Genomic DNA, 24,069 nt, shown 5'->3' on the forward strand with positions numbered 1-24,069 from the left:
TGCACTCAGCAGCTCTCTCTGCTCAGGAGATGGATGGGTGTAATGGAGTATCTCTGCTCTGCAATGCATAAACCTTCCAATTGACATATCACACTTAGATTTCAATTCCAAGCAATAGCGTTCTGCAGAGATTCATATAACAATCACTGTTGATTCATCTCTATTTGAGGTAGGCTGGTCATATTTTTTCAGCCACATAGTGCATGATGGCAAAATGAGGGTCCAGGTCCGTGATTTATGGCAAGTTTCCCCTTAGTGCACAGCCAATTAGTCTTAATATCTTCACCAAATAACCTGTTGGCAAACATATCAAATGTGCCTTATTTAAAAATAAGGAACTTTCACCCTTTGAGCCATACATTATGACCTTGAACCATGTGGGAGTTTTTCCTTGCCACTGTCACCACCAGCTTGCTCAATTGGGATAAATTCACACATTTAAAATCTGTATACCATGTTTATATATTTCTGTAAAGCTGCTTTGTGACAATGTCTATTATAAAAAGCGCTATACAAATAAAATTGAATTGAAATTTAATGTATGTAAGGGATGAAATATACACATTTTTATTATATACATTCAACATGTGGGCTTACATTACTGTGGTAGTTCAGTAATGCTCAGTTAAAGCTGATAGGGAGTGTCTTTAAAACTTTTAAACGTTTCCAGTAACAATACTGAATCATGAAATTTGGACTCTCTAGTAAAGCGCTATAATCACAGAGCTATCCAAGCTTTTCCAGAATAACCCAAAAGCCATAGCCACTACGGTCATCCTTCCACCTTTTTTTGGCTCAGACAAATCAGTCCCAAAACCGTTTTAATTTTCTCTCGACAGTTTCTTTGTCAGAAACTAACAGAACATGCAACTGATGTTCAATCGGAGCACATAGCCGATGATTATATAATATTTATATGAACGGACCAGTTCTGCACGAGACTTATCGAACAGCTGCTCCGCCATGACAGTTGATGGAGGTAGAAAATAGCTGCTGCCCGTAGCTGACTAAAGCACCCCTTGCTGCAATGCTCATATGCAGATTGATCTAAGGGAAAAGGAAAAATCTCTTGACTTGTTTTTTGTCTTTTTTCTCTGACTCCTCTCTAACAGGGTTTAGCTTGATATTATTCTTAGACCATGACCTATTTGCACTAGAGTGTCTGCCAGATGCTGTAAATGTTGTGGTGCGATGCTCGATTGTAAAATGTGTTGAAGATGGTGGATAAAGACTCTAACAATCTATATATAAAACACTAGTGTGGAAAAAATGCAACAGGAGAAACTGTTCAGTTTTCTAGAAAATCATGCAATGGTTTAATGAGAGAAAGAAAGTGCAAGTGCCCATACTGTCAGTCTGGATTTGGCTGTTTCCATAATTTTTGCCAGGGGTTGTAATCACCACACTTAGATGTTCACTCAGCTTTTTTACGTCATAGCAAATAAACAAATCACAGATATGACCCAAAACAGTTTTGTTTAATAGCTGAACATTCTGGCTTGATGAACCATACCTCAAACAAATTAAATTGTTTTAATTAGTGGCATTTTTTTTTCCAGATCAAGTAGAGGAAAAAATTATGGAATGATTAACAACAACAAAAAATCTATATTTTTTTCGCTCCTCCTCTGTCTTTTATGACGGCCTGAATTCTTTGAGGCATGGACTTCACTAATGAAAAACAATATTCTCCATCAAGCTGGTTCCAACTTTATATAATAGCGGTTGACATTTCAGCTTTGCAAGATGGAGCCTTGTCATGGACCAATCTTTTTTTTTAATTTCTACCATAAATGTTCATTGAATTGAGATCCAGACTGTTTGTTGGCCATGTCATTGAGTTGATCTGCCTTTCCTGAAGAAAAGCTTTAATACTCTTTGCTCTGTGGCAAGATGCATGATCATCCTTAAAAATGACTTCATAATCACCAAAACTCTTTTCTATCGATGGAATGAGAAAAGTGTCCAAAATTTCAGTGTACACCTGTGCATTGACTGTTGCGGTCTCCCCTGGTCCTTTACCTGACCTGCAACCCCATATCATAAATGAGTGGGGAAATTTGATTGTTTTCTTCAGGCAGAACGGCACCAGACAAAAGTTCCAGCATCATCTCCTTGGCCAGTGCAGATTCATGATTCATCACTGAATCTCACTTTCATCTAATCATCCACACTCTATGATTGGTTCTCTTTAGTCCACTGTAACGTTGTTTTCTTCTGTTTGTGTTAGTGCTGGTTTTTGTTTGTCTTCTATACATAAATCCCATTTCATTCAGCTGATTTCTAACAGTTCTGTCACACACATTGACTCCTGTTACTGCCCATTTGTTTTTCATTTGTTTTGTTGTGCATTTTCTATTTTCAAAGCAATAGAAAATGCTTTGAGTTTTCTATCCTGATGCTTTGCCGTCTTCCTTGGTCGACCCGTAAGTTTTCCTTTTATAACTTTCCCATTTTGTTTATACTTGCACTAAATTTTAGTTACAGCTGGGAACAACCATCATCTTTTGCCACACTCAAAAGTATAATCCTTTCCATTGTTTCAGTTGACATCTCTCTTGTTGGGGCCATGTCTCCTTTCAAAAAGTCCAAGGTTAATGTCTGTAAGTACTCTTTTAATGCCTGTAAAGCACTCTCCTTTAACTGCAGACTAATTTGCATTTTTAGATTTTTGCTGGTTTTTGTTTTAGAAATGCAAATTACAAGGTGATTCCAGAATGTTTTCCTCAACTTTGAGTGATTTACAGAATTTTTTCCTCTACTACATCTAGAAAATAATATGCCATTAATTAAACTAATTTCACTGAACTTGTTTGAAGTATGTTTCACAAAGCCAGAATGTTCAGCTATTAAACAAAAAATAGTTTGGTCATATCTGCGAGTTGTTTATTTGCTATGAAGTAAAAAAAATAAATAATCTGGGTGAACATTCTCTAAGTGTGGTGTTTCCATCATTTTTGCCAGGGGTAGTAGCCCAGTATCTTCCTAAGAAATACTGTTACTCAAATGAGAAGCAGTGATTATATTTATAAATACCGTGAGGATTGTAATTCTACCAGCCTGGTGTCTGTGTTATGGGGTTGAAAAAGTGTTGAACGAAGCTCTTAATTGAGTCAGTTGAATGAATCTAACATATGTTGAAACTGATGAATGTGCAGTCATTCTTTTATCCATTAAGTAAGAATAGTAATGTATGTTTATAAGTATATATAACTAATATATTTCTTCAGTAAGCTTAAGTGTTGCTTAAGTAAAAAGTAAAATTAATTTCAGTGGCCACGTCATCACGGAGCTCAAGACTTTTAGTGGTTAGCACATTTCCTCACACCTCTGGGGTTGGGGATTCGAGTCCCACCTCCGCCCTGTGTGTGCGGAGTATGCATGTACTTCCTGTGCTCTGGGGCTTTCCTCCAGGTACTCCAGTTTCCTGCCTCAGTCCAAAGACATGCATTGTAGGCTGATTGGCATCTCTAAATTGTCCATAGTGTGTGGATGTGTGTGCGATTGTGCCCTGCGATGGGTTGGCACCCTGTCTAGGGTGTCCCCCACCTTGTGCCCCAAGCCCCCTGTTATAGGCTCCAGGCTCCCCACGACCCTGTGCAGGATAAGTGGTACAGAAAATGGATGGATGGATTAATGGAATTTCCCATTGGATTCTTCCTGGTATTCCGGTTCCCTCCCACCTCCCAAAAACATACCAGTAGGTGAATTCACTATTCTAAATTGTAATGGGTGTGAATGAATGTATGAAGGTGTGTGAGGGGGCTGTAGGCCAGTGGCCTGCTGTTTTTAAGCATTTAATCTGAGACTGGATGAGGAGCAGACACTGGAGAGCAGTATTTTACAGCCACTTAAGTTAATCAAATTTGAATAGCAGTGAGGATGTGTTTGGCAGGTGGTGGAGTGTGCTGTGTGTGTGCACTGAGGTGTGCCGCTTCCGTGACATGCTGTAATTACTGTGTGAGATCGTCAGAATAGGAGAAGAAAAGGTGACGAGGCAGACAGGGCATTGTTACAGCACAGGTGCTCCAGCACTTAACACTTCCTGCTGTCCTGTCAGTCACACAAATCTGAGTCCCACATCTGAGAATTTATTTCATAATATTTTGATCCATTATTTACCATATGGTACTATGAACTATGATGGATGCAGTATGAAGGTTAATCATTTTTGGAACCTTGCTGTGTGTGAGTGTGTGTGGGAATGTTTTATACCTTGATGGTAACCAAATGTCCCAGAAGGATAGAAATATCTGATTGTTTTGACTTTGTGGAGATATTTGCCTGTTTTGTTTTTAATAAAAGTGTCATCTTTTGTTTCAGCTTTTTGTTTCAGATGTTTCAAATAATTTTTTTTAAAAAAGATCAAAAAGTTTCCTGAGATTACTGAGTACTGAGTTTAAGGTTAGGGTTCCTTTTAGGTCTAAGTATAGCATAAATTTGCTGCAATAATAATTGTTAATAGAAGGTCTTCACAAGGATAGTAGGGCAAGCATGTGTGTGTGTGTGTGTGTGTGTGTGTGTGTGTGTGTGTTCTCTATTTTATAATTTTCCCAAGCTTTTATATCACAAAAGGTCTCAGTGCACTACATTATTCATTCATCTTCAGCAAGTGCTTTATCCTGGAACTGGAGCATATTCTAGGTGCAGGAAGGGAATATACCCTGGATGGGACACCAGTCACCTCCGCCCTGTATGTGGAGTTTGCATGTTCTCCTCGTGCTTCGGGAGTTTCCTCTGGGTACTCCGGTTTCCTTCCCCAGTCCAAAGACATGCATTGTAGGCTGATTGGCATTTCCAAATTGTCTGTAGAGTGTGAATGGGTGTGTGAACGTGTGTGTGATTGTGCCCTATGATGGGTGGGCGCCCCGTCCAGGATGTCCCCCGCCTTTTTACCAGAGTCCCCTGGGATCCAGGCTCCCTGCGACTCTGTGTAGGATAAGTTGTTGGAAATGGATGGATGGATTTAACACCAGTCCATCGGAGGACACACACATGCTAATCCATAACTAGGGGTAGTTTAGTGTAGCCAGTCTACTACTTGTATATTTTTGGGAGGTGGCAAGAAACCCAAGAACACAGGGACACCATGCGAAACTCCACACAGAAAGTAACCCGAGGTCAAGATCGAATCAGGAACGTGGGAGCTGTGGTACCCACTGTGGCACTATGTCACCCTGAACACTGATTTCTCTTATGGTTCAGTGAAAAAGTAGTTTTTGAACACTTAATTTATATGCATCTGAGTTTCCATAAATCTCAAGTAAAAAGTGCTTTAATGAAGTTCCCAAAGAGAGGACTAAGCTGATAAATGTGTTCAATTATGGAGGAAAGTAGACATAATAGGATGTGAAATATGTCTACTGGTAATTGCATACAGTAGGTAATGAAAAAAATGAGACTCTGAAGATTGTAAGTCAGAAATAAGGCATTTCATAACTGTTGGAGAGTAGAATAAACACACTGTCTCGCCTATAATATAGATCCAGCCACAGTCAATAGCTGAAGCCAGGCGTTTGACCAAACTGTTTTTCATAAACATGCCTCTGACTTTTATCAGCTTTGAAACAAAATCCATCCTGTCCTTCTGAGATGGACAGTTACTATCTGCTGCCATTTCCTGTTTCAGAATTGATTTTTTTTCTTTTATACCCATCCAATTTTTAATTTTTTTTTACTGACAACACTTCATCCCTGTCTTCATCCAGTGGGTGATCAGATCTGGTGGAATCTAAATCTTTTCTTTAAAGAGAATATGTTGGACTTGTCTAGCTGCCCTCCTGTGTGCCTTGGCTATGCGAATGTGACAGACATTTTTATCACTTTGCTGTCTTTATAACACCCTAGTCTCTTTCTAATGTACAAACAGACACATCAACTTTAAGCTTTAACAGCAATTTACATCATCCCCACAGAAGATATTAAAAACATTTTTTAAAACGTGTTTAAGATTTCATTTTGCTTTGTATCTGTCTTGGCAAGATAATAAAAATGAGTTTTATATGTCAAAACTAATAGTGGTAAAAGCTTTTTCTTATAAAAGCAGGAGAAAATAACAGAAAATATGGAGCTTTATAAGGCAACATACAATGATTTCAGAGACTAAAATATGTATTTTATAAGATGAATAGAAGTGACAGACCAACATTTATTCGTCCAGTAGACGATGAAGAGATGACTGAAGTTTGATTAAACAGCCATGAAATAAATATGTTGGATATGCAATACCCATGTTCTGTCTGTATCATCTAGTCTCAATCCTGCATACGGACATTCATCGACACTTTTATGATGTGTAGGACTGTGGGAAAGAGAGTTTGGTCTTGCAGTAAATAAACACTTTATTTACTTTTTTCAGCTCCTACTTACCAACTCAATTGTGCATGTACCAACACAATGTCCTACTGAGCATCAAGTCTCGTAGCATTTCATTCTTAACCAACACAAACCCATTGTCGCTGTTCTGCAGTGTTTTAAGCAGACAGACTGCGGTGACTTATTTCTATTTTATACAAACTGTCATTTGTTTTATGGCAAATATAGCAAAAACTCTCTGAGAGATAAAAGCATTTGAAACTGAACCAATGAAGCAAAAACAAAGATGCTGGCAAAGTGAAGGCACCGCGTGATAAAAGACTGACTTTCACAAAGGACAGAATAAAATGTTTGTGCAGTGCTACAGAGCAATTTTTCATTTCACTGCTTCAATGCAGCCTTGTGATTGTAAATTTCATCAATTCAACAGCGGGTTTAATTATTTTGTTGGTTTAATTAGCAATCCCACATACATAAAACGTGCTTTTTTTCATTGGTACAAATGAAAGTATTGGTGGTCATTGTGATTTTTTTTTTTTTTTTTTTTTTACTATTCTTTCATTTCAGATGCCGTTTATTCACCTTCTAATAGACTAATAAATGGTAAGTAAATGTAGCACTAATAATTCATATATTTTGAAAATAAATAATACTTCACATACTTGCCAACAGCTTTAAATTGAGTACTTTGTCTATCTTTGTTGCTCTGCCTCTGTACGAAACTGATAAACTATTTTACATACATTACATACCATTAAATGATGATAAACCCTGATTTCCCACTCCCATTCTTTTGCAAGTTTTTTTCATCCATAATCATTTAAAATATGCAATTGATTAAATATACAGATAGCAGTTTAATGCAGAGATTGAAACATATTAAAGAGAAAGCATGCAGAATGTTAATGATGACTATAGACAGAATGATGGAGCGTTTACAAGCCGTGCACACAGAGTGCATTTCCTCCAGGCATGGCTTCCTGCCATAAACACTATAAAATGATAAATTCATGCCAGGTTATGCTGTATTGGTCTGCAATTAAAACATCATATGAGCTATATTTAATAGCTTCCAAAACAGCTTAAATACCAAATTCTCATGGATCACTGCACATAGGTGCTAATTAGATCTGATCACTTGTTTAAAGAGATGGAAAGGTGGATTTTTCTGCAAAATCAGTGAAAATGAATTCCACACTTTTATACTTATACAGGTTTGTTTATGCAAGTGTATGTAATAAGAGTTTTGGCTCACTCAATGATTTTCAATTGGTTTTTGAGAACAGACCATACAAAAGGGAAGGTCATGCAAGAGAAAATGCAGCTTAACGAGAACAATCTGTAAACGTGTATCATCGGTAAGGCTGATTATTTTGTAATTAAATTGGTTGTTTTAATACAGTAATGTTATGTTGGATTTATAATGCATTTGGTTGCATTATATACTATACTCAGCAGGGATGGATGAGTCTATGCTTTTTCGACTGCGTTTCACAGCTGGTGTAGATTTAAATGCTGGTTAACATAAAAGGTCGTATGTGAGTTCAACAGCTGGCATTTAGTAGCCGCATCCAAGTTGTTTGTTCTTATTTGTTTCGGATAAAATAATTCTTAACACTGTTGTATTTTAGTAGCAGAGTGAAGTCGATGCAAAAAATATATAATTGGCTTATGCCCAACTAAAATAGAAGCACCTCAGCTTAATTAACCAGAAACTAACGTGTCAGCACAAAAAATAGAATCCTTGATGTGCTGTACATAAAGAACAGTTAATATTGTGTGTAGTGACAAATCTGAACTGTGTAGCAGCACAATTCTCATTCCATCTCTGCATTCTCTAGTCTGTTTACATGGTGTATACATGACTGTGCTTAAACATGACCCTATCTCAGAAGATCTTATCTGGGTTTTCTCTTTAGTTCTCTTTTTAGTCCTCTTTTCTTTTTGCCATAGTTCAATCCTATGGCAGATTATTATTATTTTACTATGAGCTGGTTCAGGAGTAGTATAATCTGGAACAAACTCATACTTTTGACTTTGGATTGGGATGGAATGCTATGGTTTAAAGCATATGTATATTTATGTTTTCCAGTATTTCGATGGAACATGTGGAGGATTCTTGGAAGGAAAAGTCAGAGCCCTATGACAATTTTGTGCAATTTCTACATGAAGAGAAAGGGTGGCTCAATTTTACTCCAAAGCCATTAGTAACTGACAATTAATATCAAGTGGCACACAGATGCAGCCTTGTGCTGCTTTGCCTGAAGCACCATTACTAATGGCTAGGAAGCTACTTGATATTCAACAACCTAAACACACATAAAACCCTCCATAATGCCTTCAAAAGTGTCATGCCTATACGTCTTGACAGTTGTTTGTTGGGCAAGTGCCCTGTGGTACCTCAGCATATCTAGACCCACAACGTCGTTAGTTGGACAGCTGACTGTGCCCGCCCGCAAAACCGTTAAGCCACAAAGAACCACCAACACCACTTTTAACAACATCCGAACCCGCCCGTTAAACCCCCACGCATTTGATTTCATCATTAACGAGCCCAAGAAATGTGAGACCAACGTGCCGTTCCTGGTGATCCTCATTAGCACAACACACAAGGAGTTTGATGCTCGGCAGGCGATTCGGGAAACATGGGGCGATGAGAGCACATTCAGCGACCTTCGCATCGTAACACTCTTCCTCCTTGGCCGCAGTACAGACAACATGCTCAATCAGATGGTGGAGCAAGAGAGTCAGATCTTCCATGACATTGTAGTGGAGGACTTTGTGGATTCCTACCATAACCTGACTCTAAAGACGCTGATGGGAATGCGCTGGGTGGCCACCTTCTGCAACCAGGCCAAGTATGTGATGAAGACGGACAGTGACATTTTCGTCAACATGGACAACCTGGTGTACAAGTTGCTAAAACCAGACACCAAGCCCAGACGGAGGTATTTCACGGGCTACGTCATAAACGGCTCACCTATTCGGGATATGCGCAGTAAGTGGTACATGCCCAGAGACCTGTACCCAGAAAGTAAGTACCCACCGTTCTGCTCCGGCACGGGCTACGTCTTTTCAGCAGATGTGGCTGAGCTGATCTATAAGACTTCCCTTCACACCCGTCTGCTTCATTTGGAAGACGTTTATGTAGGCGTTTGCTTACGGAAGCTTGGCATTCACCCATATCAGAATAGTGGCTTCAATCACTGGAAAATGGCTTACAGTCTCTGTAGGTACCGTCGTGTCATCACAGTGCACCAAATCTCTCCTGAAGAGATACACCGTATCTGGAACGACATGTCCAGCAAAAAACACCTCAAATGTTAGTAATGCTTGAGGAATACCATCTATCTCCATCAATTTTTTATATACAGGACATAAAAAGACACAATGTGCGTCTGTGAAACATGGAGAGCATATACAGAGATCTCCTTACAAAAACCCAAGAACAGCCTGTGACACCTTGAGCTGTTTGTAAGTAAAGTAGGTAAAGGTCAGACCAAGAGCATCCAACAGCGAAGAATATGCTACTGTTGATGTGCAACTGTAAAGTACACTGATAAATATATCGACAGTGTGAGTGTTATTGCCGTGCCAGTATAATTGCATCAAGAGAGGGTGCGCCGTTTTATTTGAGTATAGTGTTTGACTTAAATACTAATTCACGCATAAACAGTCTTCTGAACTGTAGTAATTTAGCTCATCAGCTCAACAAACGTGCACTCTTGAGTTGGATGAAGCCAAACATGAATGTCCTTGATGTTATTTCCTTCAACTGCACATAGTTTTATTGGATGTAATTAAAAGTGTTGATGAAATCAGCACTAATTATGAGTGTTAAAACTAATAATGGTTATATATATATATATATATATATATATATATATATATATATATATATATATATATATATATATATATATATATATATATATATATATATACCAACAGATGCTTTTGGAAACCGCTGAGTTCTGTTTGTTTACATGTTGGTGTGTTTAAAGAAAAAATCTTTTCTGGGAAAAAAAAATTAAAGATGTATAACTCATTATTTATAATAACAGCTATAACAAGATTTTATTTATTTCTGTAATCAATGCTTAGCTACTATCCTTACTACAGATCCAGCTGGCTCATCTTTGTATTACTGCTGCATATGCATATTATATATTGATTACTTACCACGTAGTACTAAGTATCCTATAAAGCGCATTTACTGTATTTGGTAAAAGGCACTGTAAAGACGTTCCTTGGAGGAATGTTTATCATGTATATGTTACATATTAATCTATAAGAAGAACTTAATGAAAATCACTGGACAGTGGAAACTTTATATTTTCTGAAAACTTAATTTCGGGGCCAAAATTTCATTTTCCTGTGTTTATTTTTTTATTCACACATAATATTGAACAGTTTGTGACATTTATTTGTGAAAAGCATAAATAATGGGAAGACTGTTCCCATTGCAGGTTGTTGTATTGTATTATACTGTGGATTTTTTTTAAACATAAAAAAACAAGCATACAGCAGTTTCGTTTTAATATTTATCTCTTTCATTATATTTTCATTCATTTGGATGTCAGATCTATGATCCCACTTAGATTAGATTGCACTTTACTTGTAAATTTATTTACCTATTTACTGTTTATTAATGCACTCTATGGCTTCTGGGGCTGTATTAGCATAGAATCTTATCTTACTACTGAGTTTTGCTAAGCAGCACTAAAAGTTCCCAAGAGTTTCTCCTTAAAACCTATTAATGAAACTGCTGGAAGGAACTTTTACTACGGGTGTCCTACACTAAGAGGGAGGGTTGGGTTAGATCCCATTGCTATGGATGACTGCCTGTTTCCTGAATGAATATTGACAGTGATTGACTAATGCAGAAGTGACCTGTGTGGTAAACAAATAAAAGCACAATGCACAATGTCTTAAAAATCAAATGAAAATGAAAGCAAAAGAGGGTAGCGATGCCAGCTCACATCTCCAGGGTCCTCAGTTTGATCCTGAGCTTGGGTTACTGTCTATGGAGAACTCCTCCCACTTCCCAAACACATGGTGATATGAGAATTAGCTATGCTATAATTACCACGATGTGTAAATGAGTTTGTGAATGTGTGTGCATACTGTTCTGTGATGGAGTGGTGTCATGCAGGGTATATTCCTGTGCAAACAGTGTTCCTGGAATAGGCTTTGTGTCCACAAAAACCGTGACCAGGATAAAGTGAAATGAATTAATGAAACAAAGTAAAAGTGTTGCTGATTTCATACATATAAACAATCCTCTAGATTCTCACATCAAATACATTCTTTGATGTGAGAAGTATATCTGCCAGTATAGGCTAGACTGCCAGTCTATCGTATACCATAGTGTATCTGTGGTTTTTTTTGCAGTTTGTAAACAAGAAAACATGAAATTTGACGTCAGCCATAACATTAAAACAACCTGCCTAATATTGTGTAGGTCCCCCTTGTGCCACCAAAACAGTCAAGGTATGGACTCTAAAAGACCTCTGAAGGTGTGCTGTGGTATCTGGCACCAAGACGTTAGCAGCAGATCCTTTAAGTCCTGTAAGTTGTGAGGTGGGGCCTCCGTGGATGAGACTTGTTCGTCCATGACATCCCAAAGATGCTTGATCGGATTGAGATCTGGGGAATTTGGAGGCCAAGTCAACACCGTGAATTCTTTTTCATGTTCCTTGCAGTGTGGCAGGGCACGTTATCCTGCTGAAAGAAGCCAATAACATTAGAGAATACTGTTGTTTAGGTAAGTGGTACGTGTTAAAGTAACATCCACATGAATGCCAGGACCCAAGGTTTCCCGGCAGAACATTGCCCCGAGCATCACACTGTCTCTACCGGCTTGCTTTCTTCCCATAGTGTATCCTGGTGCCATTTCTTCCCCAGGTAAGTGATGCACCCGACCAGCCACATGATGATGTAAAAGAAAACGTGCTTCATCAGACTAGGCCACCTTCCATTGCTCCATGGTCCAGTTCTGATGCTTACATGCCCATTGTAGGTGTGTTCGGTGGTGGACAGGGCACTCTGACCAGTCTGTGGCTATGCAGCACTGTGTGTTCTGACACTTTTCTATCACAGTCAGCATTAACAGCCAGTATGAAAAAATAATTGCCCCATCTGGATTTCTTCTTTTTTTTGTGTATATATCATAATAAATTGTTTCATAATTTAAAACGAAATCTATTATAAACAAAGGTAACCTGAGTAAACACAAGATACAGTTTTTAAATGATAATGTTATTTATTGAAGCAAAAAAATTATTCAATATCAACTGGCCTTTGTGAAAATGTATTTGCCTCCGTAGTTACTAATTCCCCAAATCTATGAAACTGCATTCATAATGGGGTTCACTGACACAACCAGGCCTGATTACTGCAGACCCTCTTCAATCAAATCAACACTTAACAGTACCTTTTCCACAGCATGGAGTTGGTTAAAAGGTCTTACCCAGTAACACATTATGCCAGAAATGATGAGGAAGAAGGTGATAGAAATACATCGGGGAAGTTTTACAAAGCTATTTCAAAGGCTCCGGGACTCCAAAGGACCACAGTGAGTCCATTATCTCCAAATGACAAAACTCTGCACAGTAGTGAACCTTCTCAGAAGTGGCCGACCTTTCAAAATACAGCACCTACTCTTCCAGGAAGCTAGAAAAGAGCCAAGGACAACATCAAAGGAACTACAGGCCTCTCTTGCATCAATAAAGGTCACTGTTCATGACTCCACTATCAGAAAGACACTGGGCAAAAATAGCATCTCTGGAAGAGTGGTGAGGTGAAAACCACTGCTAACCCAGAAGAACATTAAGGCTCATCTGAATTTTGCCAAAACACACCTTGATGATCCTCAAACCTTTTGGGAGAATGTTCTGTGGTCTGATGAGTCGAAACTGGAACTGTTTGGAAGACAGGGGTCCTGTTACATCTGGTGTAAACCAAAAACAGAATTTCTCAAAAAGAACATCATATCTACGGTCAAGCATGGTGGTGGAAGTGTGATAAGTTTGAGGATGCTTTGCTGCTTTGGAACTTACAATAATTGAGGGAAACATAAATTCTGCTCTCTACCAGAAAATCCTCAAGGAGAATATCTGGTCTTCAGTCTGTAAATTTTAACTCAAGCACAACTTGATTATGCAGCAAGACAATGATCCAAAGCATAGGGGTAAGTCCTAATCCTATAAGTAAGTGAAATTCTGATCTCCAGTTATGAGAAGCATTTGGTTGCAGTTATTGATGCTAAAGGTGGCACAACCAGATTTTATGTTTAAGGGGCAATTATTTTTTCACGTGGGTGATAGGTGTTGGATAACTTTTTTTTTTTTTCTTTAATAAAATAAATAAATAACTGTATGGTGTGTTTACTCAGGTTTTCTGTATTATGTTGTATTTCCTTTGAAGATATAAAACTATTTAGTATGAGAGATACACAAAAACAGAAGAAATCAGGAAATAATTTTTCACAGCACTGTAGGTACTAACTACTGCATACTGAGAACACCCCACAAGACTGCCGTTTTCAAGATGCTCTGACCCAGTCATCTAGCCCTTGCTCTTGTCACTCAGATTCTTATGCTTGCCCACTTTTCCTGCTTCCAACACATCAACTTTGAGAACTGACTGTTCACTTGCTGCCTAATGACATCATCAATATTATTCACTTCATTTGTCAGAGGTTTTAATGTTATGGCTGAAGAGCATTCCATATAGTATGTGTAGAGCATTCCATATAGTATGAAAGCAACAACACTTAGAATTTTTTTTTTTTCTTGTAACATGTTATGTAGCATTGTGCAGTGTTTTTTTTTTTTTTTTTTTTAAGTTTTTTTTTTAAGTTTACTATGAAGAGCAATCAGCCAATCACTGCCAGTATTCTCTTGTCAAAACTGATATCACTAGCAATGACTTTTTTTATACCAGCCGGAGAAAGGACTTAAATATAAATCATGAATGATATTTGTCATTTATCTTTGTAGCATTACAATTTCTTGTGTAGTGAAGAGTTGTGTAAACGTGTTCTCCAACAGTGCTTCATTACATAATGGATTTGACTGCCCTTTACCACTTCACTGAAATACTCAAACAAGTGGCACATGCTTTTTAAAGCATAATGCCATTAAATATATAGAACACGTGAACTCGATTGCAACGTTAAACATCTGCAGCCATTTAGGATTGTTTTCACAAACATAAGACCTGGTTTTAGCACTAAAATGCTTTGTGAATTACTCTCACACAGAAAAAAAGTAGGAGTAATAATTTTAAGATCAACGCACCCCCTTTTTTTTTTCAAGCCTCAAGGTCCTTTGTGAATACGGCCCCTGGTTTAGAATGCAAACTACATTTGTCATTTCTGAGTATGACATCTTTCCTTGCCTTTAGCTGAGCGCATTTTAAGCAGACTGATTTAGAGGTTTCATTATCATTACCACATGTGCATTTCCTCTGAACGGTCTTTATCCTCTGATTATGCGATCGTAAATGTCTTCTGGCTTCCAGCTACAGAGAAAATTGCAGCAGGTCTGCAGGTGTCCACCATCCACCAAGTGTAGAATAATTTCCATATTAAACATGCTAGGAAGGTGAAATTCGATGTTGTTAATCTGCGCCAATGCGCAAAAGCACACCAGCAATTTGTAGGCAACCTCTCCAATTCACAATTCACCACAGCTCACCACCCTGAAGGATTCGTCTGCCTCTAACCCTGGCAAACAGTGTCATTTGGCTGGAAGCCTAGTGATCACAAGTTGTGCCAAGTAATTCTGTCACCAAACTCTCGTACTGCCAGTGACAAATTGAGTCAATCTTTGGCGTTTTCAGCATGTGTCTGAGATGCACGGAGAGACAGAGTGGCTATTTCAGGCCAGGAATGGCTGTTTTCATGGGATGGTGGGCAAGAAGATAATGTTATAGCATTAAAACATTATTGGTCTTACAAAATCAAACATCAAATATATGAGCCAGCTCAATCATTTTACCATATAGTCTGTTGGCACCAGGCGTGTGATATATGCAGCGATGATCACTGGATATAAATTTGCCAAACAGCCCGGCTGGCCTTGGAGTTCAGAAAAGCCTCTACAAAGTCATGGTGATGAGTGGGTGAGTGTCATTTAATTTGACTTTAAAAATAATTTAACTGTTTTGCTTGATGAATTATGTGAAATTAAGACTAAAACAATAACCATATCTGAAAAGGATAATAAACCTGGCTGTCCACTCCGTTAATAATCATCCCTTTCTGCTTTGCTATTTTGCTGAAATGTGTAATAGAAATGCTAGAACAACACAACTTCATAAAATAATATTTATTGTAATATTAAGCATATATTTTCAAGTACAGTTGAAAATGGAGTAATCTGGAATTACTGTACTTGTTTTTGGAATAATGACTAATCTCCCATACAGTAGACATCTTTTGGTTATGAACCTCTTTCTGTTATAAAAATCAGACGGATGCATGCTGGCTAATGCAGCGGGATATCCTGGCTACTACTTTATACTCAGCAGCTGGCTTTTTCCCCCCATCATATCACAGTTCAGGTGTGCATTACAGTTATAATGACCTTTGTCATAAAACAAAGCTTTAGAGGTTAAATCTGGAGGTTTTCCAGGGGAGAAGCATGTGTACAGTGCACAATCCAAAATCAAAGTGCATTAAAGCTTTGTCATTTCAACATAAGCCATTTGCCAGTGAAAATACTTTTAAATGGAGCGATCAGCTGGAAAGCAATTCTGCTTGGTTTAACAACATAAAGCAGTCTATGCTTAAAACAGCTTCGGCTTGTTACCTGTGTTCTTAGGCACGGATTAATGAACAAGGCACCTCTAGCAGTTAAGCGTCAACACTGTCCTGAAAAATAAGCAAGTACATTTGCACGTGGCAGCATTCAGTTCTCGCCTCCTACTTCCTGTGGGGGGGAAACGGTTTCATTCGTTCTTAGTGGATTAAATATTTTGTGTACATACAGTACAGTTCACTTTTAAAAGTGTTCATTATAGAATCATGAATAATAATGTGCTTATTTTTTCTCATAATTAAGATAAAGTACATTTGGAAGAAAGGAGGACTTCAATTAACTGACTTAACAGCAAGATTTGCAGTGTTTATGTGCACATCAAAAAAGTTCATCTTTGAAACCAAGGAAAGGAAATTGAAGGCTTTTCCCAATAAATAATAATAATAAAATAATAGCTTTGTTGAAAGCAAACGTAACAATTATAAAGAGATAAACTCTAATTCATTTTTGTGATTGCTGGCTATAGCCACCTGAGAGCATCAAGTTAGCAGGGCTGAGGGGAGAGGGAGGTGGAATGTTGAGGAAAGACATTGCAGGAGCAGAATGTAGGGCAAGGGAAGCTGACTGTATGTGTGTGTGTGTTTAGTTATTGACAATGCTTAGTTATTGACAGTTAGAAGGTAATTAAAAAGAGGATAGAGCTGAGAGATGAGCTTGAGCTTGGAGTAAGCTGAAGATGGCTCCTAAACCCCCAATCTGCACTTTCTTGAGCATTCAGTCTCTCTGTTCAAAGCCGTCTTCCTCCTCGCATCCTCTTCCTCCACCCTCAGAGGTACGCCATCAGGTAACACTGAGCTGGGCAAAGCCAATTAGCTTCACCTCGTCAGGGATCTCTGTGCTGTCACAGCCAGATGCCTACACACACACACACACACACAAGATTAGGCTATGCCGATATCCAGGGATATATACTATATGTACACTGTTTAATTTAATACCTGCCCTTTGGTCATACTAATTTGTACTTCTACTCACCAATCCCAAAGTAATACAATCACATTCTCAATTTTTCATAAACACCACCCTTTTGCACCTTTAGGTGCTGTAGAATCTCTTCAAATTGCATATTCATTAAGGCAAATATGCACAACGGACAACACATGCTATTTTGCTCATGTGGAAAATATAAACCTTCACTGTTGAAAATTCAGCTTTCACGTTTATTTCCCACATTCACAGTTTTAGGAAGTTGTTGATGTTTTAACACACACTACCACAACAGAAGTCTTCAGGAAATCAGGGCCTAAATTCTCAGATTTGACAGCTATGCTGCAGATGAAGAGGTGGAGGAGTGCTATTACATTGGATCCATTCATTCTGCCTCTGCTCAGCATTTTATGGTCCCCATAGATGATGCATGACCCATGCACATCTATTTTCAGACCTGACTCCTGACTGAGAAAAAGGAAAGCATGGGCACACACTCGCACTGAGCAACCTCCTGTACTGCTCAAGTGCAAACCTAGAACTCACTTCTTATGAGTTTTCCAGCAAAACATGGGCGATTTCACATTTCTGTGAATCCACTTGAAAAGGAGTAAATCATTTCGGCGCTGTTCTAGCACATTAAATGAATGTTCTTTTCACATGCATGAATTTGCTGGGTGTAAGAACACCTGCTAGATGACAAAGGAAAATTATTTATTAGCTGTCTGTGTGTCTAAGCAACACACACTGGGCTTTTGTGTCATATTGATTTTTTTTCTTCCTTTTTTTGCAAAGCAGATTTGGCACTTGTTATAAGAAGCTGTAAGAAACTGATCAATAAGTACCAAAAATGAGATGAACAAAGAAATACCTGTATTAGGAGGGGAGAAAAATAAAGGTGGTAAAGCAGAAACAAATATAAAAACCTTCTGTCTAGAAATTTTTTGTCTCTGCTTTGTGTAAGTAAAGACTCTGTCTGTGCAGCGGTGGTCCTTATCACAGCTAATACACACTCCGAGATGCTACAGAGGGCCAGAGGGGTGATCGAATTTCTCTCACACACAGGAGATTTTGGCAAGACAGCGCTGAACAATTTACAGCCGGGTTGGGAGAGTTGTGGGTGTGTTTTTACAAAGCTGAAAGGGCCGGTGATGAAAAACACATCTCGGTTGACACTTTCCCTTTCACTACAGTCAGCCAATAAGGGCAGCATTGTGGTACAGAGTCCACTGCACAGTGGCATCCATCACATAAACCCTCCCAGTGAAATGTTATGAATTACAGGGAGACAAAACATGAAAGCTGAACATATTTACTGTGAGAGAACCTGCACAATCACAAATATCATCTCAGTCTGATATACCAGAGTAAATATGTGTTTCTGTTTCACATTCTGTAATGGGGGAGATATGTTAACAAAAGAACATGCCCTATCAAACATTCTCACGCAGTCAGTGCTCATACCAGTGCTCAGAACTGTATCTGGGAGATTTCGCTTTATGGGCCGTTTTCAGAGTTGATGTTTTAAGTCCATCAAGATTTACACAGGGAAATTTGCATGCACATGTTCAGACTTGGGTTACGCAGCTGCTTAAATCCATTTTCTGGTCTCCCCACTCAGATTATGCAATTACCTGTGTGTAGTTCACAGCTCAAATTTTGCCAGATTTTTCTTGAGACAAAGAGTCCGAAACTGGCATAGAAAATGCAGACTGAAGAAGAAACTGCTGTAAAATGTCAGACTATATAAAAGCAACAACAAAAAAAGAGACAAAAAAAGGAGATCATTTAAAAATCTAAAGTAAAAAACAAAATAAGTGTCTTGTAAAACCAAGATAAATCATGCCAGACCTTTTTCTACCTTAAATGTCATATAGCAACCAACAGTGAGAAACAGAAACATTTTAGGATAAAAAGAAAAAAAAAACATCATAACCTGGTTGCCTAAGTTTCCACAGTCTTTTATGATGGTGCATGTGACTGCTCAGAATTAACCAATCACAATCAAATACATGGTCAAAAGTAATTACTCATGATTATGTTAATGATTACAATGATCATATCCATGAAGTGATTCTGATTAACCCTGAATAATCAGCTGTTTCTGTAGAATTTTCTTGACATCTTGGTTTCATCCGATTGCTGAAGCCATGGTCTGCAAAGAGCTTACAAAGCATGTTCAGGATCTTGCTGTCAAAAGATATCAATTAGGAGAGGGCTACAAAAGAATTTTGAACAGAGTTTTGAAAGAAGAAAAACATCAGATGCACCATGGAATAGCATGAAGGCTATCATCAACCACAGTGACATTACCAAGAACAAGACATCCCTCTAAAATTAATTAAAGGACAAGGAGAAAATTTATCAAGGAGGCTGCCAAGAGACCTACAGCAACATTAAAGTAGTTGCAGGAATATCTGGCAAGTTCTGGTCATGCTCTGCAAGTGACAACGATCCCTCATATTCTTTGCAGGGAAAAAAATGTCCAAGCCTACCTAACTTTTGTCAGAACATACACTCACCCCAAACCATGTGGCAAAATGTATTATGTATTATGGTCTAATGAGATCAAAGTAGAACATTCTGGGCATAGTTCTAAAATCTGTTTGGTGCAAAAACAAAATATCTTGTTTCCCAGAGAACACCATACCCATGGTGAAGTATGCTGATGGAAGCATCATACTATGGGGCTGCTTCCCTTCAGCTGGGACCGGGGGTCTAGTCAAGATCGAGGAAATCATGGAATCACAACAACTGCAAGCTTCTATTAGACAGCTGAAATCACCTTCCAGCATGTTAACGAACCAAAGCACAATCCTAAGGAAACAAAGGAATGGCTACAGAAGTAAAAGATCAGTGTTTTGAAACGGCCCAGTCAGAACCCAGCTCTAAATCCTATCAGCAACCTGTGGAATGACTTGAACAGGGCTGTGCACAGGAGATCCCCTCACACTTTCTGCAAGGAAGAGTGGAATAAATGTGCTAAGCTGGTAGACTCTTACGCATAAAGACTTGAGTGCTGTATTACAAGCAACATGTACTTTAACAAAGTACTAGTGAAAGTATTACTTAAAACTAGTTAGTTTTTTTTTCTTTTTTTTTTGTTGGCTGCTATATCACATTAAAGGTGGAAAAAATATGACATACAATTTTAACAGGGATGTGTAGATTTTTATATCCACTATATATGATCGAGAAGATGGTATGTATTGAAATAATGCTAACCTCTGATAGGAATCTAATATACTGCCAATATATTGCTCCATGAATAGTTCAAGTTGTAATCATCACATTAAGCATGCAAATTTGGTTTAGTTTAATGATATAATTGATGTTAACAAAAGACGCCCAATCCAACATTCTCACAGAGCTGCTGCTCCTCATAAATGTACCTGTTACATTTCCATTAGATTTTTGGATGATGAAACACGTTAGTTTGCTTTTACCATGAAATAGGCGTAGACATGTGCTTTCAGAAAGAGCCCTTGAGTAGATAAGCGGTGATTTGCCAGCAGAAACAGGCAGCTGCTGGAGAAACATTCCAGCACAGAGGATCAGAGTGGGGAGAGCGCAATGCATTACAGCACAGATGTTGTTTACCTCCACTGCAATGCTTTAAAGGAGTGATCTAAAGGAGTGATTAAAAATGGTCTGGACCATACTGCATCGTTCACTGTGATCTGTGTTATGTACAGTGGGGGAAATAAGTATTGAATACGTCAACATTTTTCAGCAAGAATATTTCCAATGACGTTATTCACATTAAATTTTCACCAGTCATCAGTAGTAACTTAAGAAATCCACACATATAAACAATTCACAACATTAAAGTCCACAAATAAAGTTCACCTTAATGTTGCAAAACATATTGATGGAATCGGACGTATTTCAAATCTTCTGAATCCTCCAGTAAGCACCATTGGGGCCATTATCCACAAGGGGAAGCAACATCACTCTGTCATCAACCGGACAAGCACAGGAGCTCCTCGCAAGATTTCTGACCAGGGAGTTGGAAGAATAGTCAGAACAGTAGCCCAAGAGCCAAGGACCACTCAGAAAGAGCTCCAGAAACACTTGGACTCAGGTAACATCGTCACAGAGAAAACAATAGGCAATGCTCTCCACTGCTCACGCTCACCCCACAAGACTCCTTTACTAAAGAAAAGGCATGTTGAAGCTCATTTAAGTTTGCTACAACTCATTTGGATAAGCCTATGAAATACTGGGAGTGTAGTCTGGTCAGACGAGAGCAAAATTGAACTTTTTGGCTGTCATACTACACACCATGTTTGGAGAAAACTGCACTGCACATCACCCATAAAACACTATACCAACAGTGAAGTTTGGAGGTGGAAACATCATGGTGTGGGGCTGTTTTTCATCGGATGGTACTGGTAGACTTCATATAATTGAAGAAACTATGAATGGAGCCCTTTACTGGGAGATTCTTGAGAAAAATCTGCTGCCATCCACCAGGGTGATGAAGATGAGATGTGGGTGGACCTTCCAGCAGGATAACGATCCAAAGCATACAGCAAACGAAACTCTCAATTGGTTTCAGAGAAAAGACATCAAGGTGTTAGAATGGCCCAGTCAATCACCTGACTTGAATCCAATTTAACAAGATTTAAAGACAATATGTTTAGAAGAATGGGCCAAAATCACACCTGAACACTGCAGCCCATTAATTTCTTCATACAGGAAGCACCGTGAAGCCGTCATTACAAACAAAGGCTTCTCCACTAAGTATTAAACAAGTTTCACTTAGGGTGTTCAATACTTTTTTTCCTGTGTCATTCCACTTTATTACATATAACTTTATTTATGGACTTTAATGTTGTGAGTTCTTTATATTTCTGGATTCTTTGAGTTAATACGGATGTCTGGTGAAAATTTCATGTGAATAGCCTCATAGGAAATATATTTACTGAAAAAAATGTTGACCTGTTCAATACGTATATCCCCCACTGTATTTACACTACCGGTCAAAAGACACACTCATTCTTTATTTTTTTTATTTTTCCCCCAGTTTATTATTATTATTCTAAAAAGTCCTCAAAACTCTGGAGCAACACAAATGGAACTACGGGAATTATGTTGTTATAGAAAATCTAAAATAAATCAAAATAATTTAATATTTTAGCATTACAACCAATTTATTGAGGAATCCCCCTGAGATGCTTTTTAAACATTATTAAAGGAGTTCCCACCTCTGCTGGACACTTACTGGCTGCTTTTCTGAATATTTTGCTCCAAGTCATCCATTTAAAAAAATATATATTTTTTTGTAAATAAAATGTTAGTTTTCTAATGAAAGAAATGAATATGATGGCACAATTATATTTTTGTTTACAACACCGATTTCAAACATTTAATCATACACCTTCAGATCAAAAGGTTTTTAAGATCATGAAAAACATTTCAGTCAAGTGTCTCCAAACTTTTGCCCGGTAGTGTAATTCCTCTTATACTCCCACACTGGAAGACTGCACTGTTATGGATAACCTGGTGCTAAGAATACATACATCATAACAGTACAGAATGCATGACAGATGGCAAGAATGGTATCATAAAAAAGAAAAAAAAAATCTTTCTAGCAACCACAGCACCATTTGTCTACTGTAGCTCAGTATCTAGAAGATCTCCCTACAGAAACACATGCAATGACAGAGACAACATCATTCGTAATCCTCATAGAAGCCTCTGTAATGGTTGGGCTCAGCAGGATTGACACTAATGCCTTTAACTGATGTGAGTTTAATTGTACAGACTGTCAAAAAATAATGTCAGCATGCAGATATTCACATTAAAACCAGATTATTACCATTTTTCATCATGCTTATAGACTGTAGAGTATCAGAGATTATAAATGATAAGGCTGCTGAAGAGACACATGATGCATTATAAATCACCACTGAATTTGGGGATACAATGGAACAGAGTGTAATATAAATGACATCCATTTTATGCACTTTCTATAGCCTCACAAGTCAGGCTTCTAGCTAGAAATAAACACCTACAGACAGTTGTGAACTATGTTTCATTCCAGTGACTATAGCTATGTTTTCATTGACCATCATAGACCATTGCAGGAAGGTGTGAATAGCAATCAAGATTCTAAAGCTTTCAACCAGAAAAGTGGATAAAAGATATCAGACCTTCCATGAGCATATTCTAATTTGCGTAATAACGTCTATTATAAATACAGTAGAAAAATCTGTATGGCTATAGTAAGAGAGATCTTTGTAATGATTTAATCTTTAGAAAACACTATGTGCCCTCTTCTGCATACTTGAGCACAGAGATACCCATGATTTGCTAGTGTCACTGTGATTGACAGGGTACAGAGATTATATGATCCCTCCCATCCAGAGAGGAGAGCCAATTTTGCTCCCTAGGCTCCAAGCCATGGATAGCTGTGGCAACATTTGGATTTAAACTCACCATCTCCTGACAATACAGCGAATAACTTTCTGTTGCACCACTCAGGAGCCCTTACAGGCCAAGATTTAAACTGTTACAGGTAGTGAACCAACAGCATCGAAGAGAATGTCTCTGACTAGTCTAGTCATTCTTGTTCCAAATTTATTTGCCAGAAATATTCTTAAAATATATATGCTTCAAACGGGAAGGAAGCTATTGAAGAAAAACTATTTCAACCATTTGACCTATTTCAGCTGTAACATTTACCCTATTTGGATCAATTCCAAAATGTAATCAGTTCATCTCCTAGTTATAATAATAATTCCATAATCAATCTGCAAGCAGCATTTTCGGGGGCCAAGCACCCAGACTCGGTTAGCCACACATTCACAGACGTTGCATAAGCAACATTGCATGAACTGTTGCATAAGCAATCACAAAGCAGAGTTCCAAAGTAGAGCCATAACTATAGGCAAAGGGATTCAAGAATGATTTGTAGTTTCACGCATTTGCCAGTCTGTTATGAGAGAATGGTTCTGAATAACAGCGTTCCTTTGCTAACTTTTGTTTAGACAAG

At 38.2% G+C, this 24,069-nt stretch overlaps 2 protein-coding genes across 10 annotated transcripts in view; one reads left to right on the plus strand and one right to left on the minus strand.

The window, feature by feature from the left end:
- b3galt1b (UDP-Gal:betaGlcNAc beta 1,3-galactosyltransferase, polypeptide 1b) overlaps positions 1-10,125 on the plus strand; it is a 123,382-nt gene extending 113,257 nt beyond the window's left edge. For 2 of the 4 annotated variants that reach the window (XM_053627127.1, XM_053627126.1), the window contains 2 exons: positions 6,883-6,918; positions 8,408-10,125. In XM_053627127.1, the coding sequence (XP_053483102.1) occupies positions 8,650-9,642 (993 nt within the window). In that variant the 5' untranslated portion in view covers positions 6,883-6,918; positions 8,408-8,649 and the 3' untranslated portion in view covers positions 9,643-10,125. The remainder of the gene's footprint in view (positions 1-6,882; positions 6,919-8,407) is intronic. The other 2 variants (XM_053627129.1, XM_053627128.1) reach the window with 1 other exon arrangement.
- Positions 10,126-15,635: 5,510 nt separating this feature from the next.
- The window catches only part of stk39 (serine threonine kinase 39), a 47,116-nt gene continuing 38,682 nt past the window's right edge, over positions 15,636-24,069 (minus strand). For all 6 annotated transcript variants that reach the window (XM_053627136.1, XM_053627134.1, XM_053627133.1 and 3 more), the window contains one exon: positions 15,636-16,997. In XM_053627136.1, the coding sequence (XP_053483111.1) occupies positions 16,923-16,997 (75 nt within the window). In that variant the 3' untranslated portion in view covers positions 15,636-16,922. The remainder of the gene's footprint in view (positions 16,998-24,069) is intronic.

Source organism: Ictalurus furcatus, chromosome 6, assembly GCF_023375685.1.
Source record: "Ictalurus furcatus strain D&B chromosome 6, Billie_1.0, whole genome shotgun sequence".
In the NCBI taxonomy this organism is placed as follows: domain Eukaryota; kingdom Metazoa; phylum Chordata; class Actinopteri; order Siluriformes; family Ictaluridae; genus Ictalurus; species Ictalurus furcatus.